This window comes from Prorops nasuta, unplaced genomic scaffold (genome assembly GCF_024137725.1).
Source record: "Prorops nasuta isolate Cenicafe-Biocafe unplaced genomic scaffold, Cenicafe_Pnas_1.2 PNAS00017, whole genome shotgun sequence".
NCBI classification, from domain to species: domain Eukaryota; kingdom Metazoa; phylum Arthropoda; class Insecta; order Hymenoptera; family Bethylidae; genus Prorops; species Prorops nasuta.
This window is the reverse complement of record NW_027116814.1, coordinates 624455-628547: the sequence shown is the minus strand read 5'-3', so window position 1 is coordinate 628547 and position 4093 is coordinate 624455. Positions and strand designations below refer to the sequence as shown.

The 4093-nt window shown below is 33.9% G+C and overlaps 1 protein-coding gene across 1 annotated transcript; it reads right to left on the bottom strand.

Moving 5' to 3' along the window:
• Window positions 1-324: 324 nt before the first annotated feature.
• LOC136779464 (SCAN domain-containing protein 3-like) lies at window positions 325-2932 on the bottom strand. Its single transcript, XM_066737086.1, has 4 exons — window positions 2886-2932; window positions 2586-2649; window positions 464-2536; window positions 325-378 (listed from the first exon to the last, which is right to left on the bottom strand). The coding sequence occupies exons 1-4, from the start codon at window positions 2930-2932 to the stop codon at window positions 325-327; spliced, it is 2238 nt and encodes a 745-aa protein (XP_066593183.1).
• Window positions 2933-4093: the final 1161 nt, after the last annotated feature.

Sequence of the window (4093 nt, the reverse complement as noted above, 5' to 3'; positions counted from 1 at the left end):
TTTTTTAATGTTAAGGGGGAAATGCATTACGCATACCCATGATAGGTTATGTAGGACTCCATAGCAAATCAGTTAAAATAACTATTGTAATGTATACCTACTAAAACCCCCTTAACAATTCCTGGAAAAATAAATATTATACAATTGATCACATACTTAGAGAATTTGAATTTTAAATGTCTTTGCAAAGTAGGCGCTTCAAGCTATCCTTTAATTATTATCTTTGCAAAGTAGGCGCTTAAATAGCTATCCTTTAATTATTATCTTTGCAAAGTAGGCGCTTAAATAGCTATCCTTTAATTATTATCTTTGCAAAGTAGGCGCTTAAATAGCTATCCTGAAAATATTATCTTTGCAAAGTAGGCGCTTAAAGCACACCTTATTATAATGCAAAGATTATAAATTACACATTTAAAATAGAGAGACCTTCATATTACAAATCATAATTAATATCAATATTTACTTCGTCATTTCTGTTATCATCAAGAGCACATAAATTTAATTGACTCTTTTTTCCTGGAGGTTTTGATGAATATAAGATGTCACTACACATAGCCTGTAAATGATCTCTTGTGACAGTCATTGTAAGAGATGTTTCTTTTTTAGATATTAATGCATATTTTATAACGCAAATGGAATTTAATGTTTCGTGCCCAAGTTTATTTCTCTTTCTCGTTTTGTTATCTGGCAATATAGAAAAGCACCTCTCTGCTTCTGCATTTGAGTGTGGAAGAGATCTGACTATATTTAACAATGATCGTAAGTGAGGATATTTTATTTCGTTATTGCAGGTTTTTACAAAGCATATTGCCTTCCACATATCATCGAAAGACAATTTAGACCAATAAGCTTTGACACTTGAGCTTTCCTCTGTATATAATGATATCCATTCTTGTTTAATACATTCATCATTGAAAATACCTAAACGACGGGAAATTTGCAATAATTTTAAACAAGTATTTTCTCGATCGTTATCAAATAATGCTATTTCTTTATTTAAAATGTTTAAATTTTGAAAGAAACTATCTGAAATAGGAAAACGATCACATATTTCTTGACTTGCTTTTATCAAGAAAGCTAAACAGTTTTGACGAATTAATGTCATTTGATCTGAAGAAAGTTTATTTTCTATTAATTTATTTTCCAGGTATTCTGCGCAATCAGAACCCAAATCTATTTTTTCAATGGGAAGCTGATTGTCCATCCTGGAAAAGTTTATATTACGCAAATTAGGTAAAAATATTTCTTTTTTTATAAGAGCAGGCTTCATAAATTTTTGTACAAAGAACATTAACAACTTAAAAGAAGCTTCGTACAACCTATGAATTTTGGTTTCGCGTGCTTGGAAAAAAGCATTAAAAGAATTAACTTTATTAAGCACGTGTTCGAGAAACAATAAATATGCTTTTGTTTCTATATCTTCCATTACAACCAGTAGCTGCTCTGCTTGAATTACTTTTTCTGCTACTTGCTCCAACAAAAATTTATGTAATGTATCCCACTCTTCTAAGATACGTTGGATACATTGATGACGCGATAGCCATCGGGTTTCAGCATATTTTAATATATTACTTGTTTCTCCCATAAAAGACATTTGAAAGTCTTTAAAAATCGCAGTTCTTTTTGGGCTTCCTCTTATAAAACCTACTAAATTTTTTATGAAGCTGCTGCATGCAGAGGGCAAAGCTTTAGATGCATTTGAGGCTACCAATGCACATGAGTGACAAATGCATGGCATTGTAACCAATAGTGGAGATTTCTTTAAAAGTTTCGTCTTGAACGAATCATTCCTTCCAATCATCACCGAAGCATTATCACAACCAAGACCAATAATATTTGATAATGGTATTTCTTTCTTAATAAGTTCATTGGAAAATGCATTAAATATCTTTTCCGCTGAACAATCACTTGCGTCCAAGTTGATTAATTGAAGCAAATCAGTTTGAACACACAATGATTTATTGTCGACATATCTAGTTAGCAGAGTCATCTTTTTTTCATTGCTAATGTCTGACGTTTCATCTACCAAAACTGAAAACTTTTGGTGCTTCAAAGTATCAGTTATTCGTCTCGTTTCATAGGGACATACAACATTATTAATAATATTAGTTAATTTTAATCTCCCTAGAAACATAGATTGCAAAATGCCTGGCTCTTTACCAATTTCCTGAAAGATATTTAATAACTCTCCACTATAAGAAAAAGGAATATTATGCTCTACAAAAAATGTTGCCAATTTAATTTCGGCCACTTTAACTCTATCGTTAAAGCTAAGCTTTTCCTCTGCAGAAGAAGTACTAGGAATTGTAAAATCCCGAACTTCTGAAATATTTAATTTTTTCATGTTTTCAACATGATTTTGGGCTTTACTATGTCTATCGACTTGCCATTTGCCAGACGCTAATGTTTTATTGCAGGCAACGCAAAACACCTTATCGGCATCATTTGGTACTTCCTGCAACCAAACTCTCCACTCAGGATGGTCATCAAACCATTCGTATTTAAATTTTTTAGGTCTATTTTTTGAGACCTTATCCTTTGAACTCATAATTTAAATACGATATGAACAATATTGCAGTACTCACAATTTGCAGTTCAGATGCCAAACAAGAAGCGGATATCCTTTGTAAAAAGAAAGCGCGCCTGTCACTGCCACCAAAGCACAAAAAGCGCTTAACTGTCACACAGATAATTTTCAAATTGTGTGTTTAAATTCACTTGAAAATGAATCACTCAAACAATGACATATACCCTTGTCACGATAAATTCTTTTCTCTATCACCAATAAAAGAAATGCACCAATTAATTACACGAATTCACTTGCTTCTATTTTGAAGGAAAAGAACTGTGTATTTATTCCTCGTACCTGTCACTATTAGCAATACTGGCTAATATACATCATAAACGACTTTGTGTAGAACGTGATAGCCATGTAGCTATATAAATAAGAAAGAGAGAGAGAGAGAGTGAAAGAGAAATATAACTCTTGATATGGAGAGAGAGAGAAAGAGAAATATAACTCTTGATATGGAGAGAGAGAGAAAGAGAGAGAAATATAACTCTTGATATGGAGAGAAAGAGAAAAGCGATCTAAAACAATTTTTGCATGAACATTTTGAATAAATTCCTTAATATTATTCATTATTACTGCAAATTAAAAGCAGAAATTAAAAAAAAAAATAAAAAGAAAAGTAGGATTCGATCCAGCGAACGCTAATTCTGTCGTTGTGCTTTCTGCCACTTCACCAATCATCCTTACTGATGTGCAAGTAAATTAATTATTGGTGCTTCAATTAAATTTACTTAACAATAACAAACATTATCTACCACTTTCTTGGCAACTCCAAGGAAGCTACAGCAACCGAAGTATGAAAAAAAATTTAACTTGACTTGTTCCCTGTCACAAGTTTAAAGTCACAGTCGATCAGTGTCCTTACTTTTGTACGCATCGCAGGGTTTGCAAATTTTTGTTCAATGTAAGTAATTTTACCTACAACATACATTATGTATTGTTAAATTTTGTGTACAAATTTGTTTATATTTCATTACATTAAAATAACTTCAAACTTTACTTAATTGTGATTACGTCTACAATAACTGTCAAAAGTATAACTTAGAGCCAACGAACTACTTTGTATTAATATTTCTTAAAATATTTTACAGAATGGCCAATGAAGGACAAGCGATGGAAAGTACGTAAATAGAAACCTTACTAATTAATTATTAACATTTGCAATAGGCATCTACAATAAATTTTTATTTATTACAGCTTACAACAGGCAACCCCTTAGCCTGGAAGCTCGCCTAAGGAGGCTGGAGGAGGCAATGGAGACCATTGGGCCCATCCTCAGGGAGCAGCAGGGGTTTGCGCGGGAGGTGAGGGAGTGGATGGCCAAGCATCCACCCCAGCAGCAGCTACAGCAACAGCAACAACAGCAGCAGCCGCAGCAGGAGCAGCAGCCGCAGCAGGAGCAGCAGCCGCAGCAGCAGCAGCAGCAGCAACAGCAGCCGCAACAGCAGCCGCAACAGCAGCAGCAACGACAACAGCAGCAGCAACGACAGCAGCAACGACAGCAGCAACGACAGCAGCAAC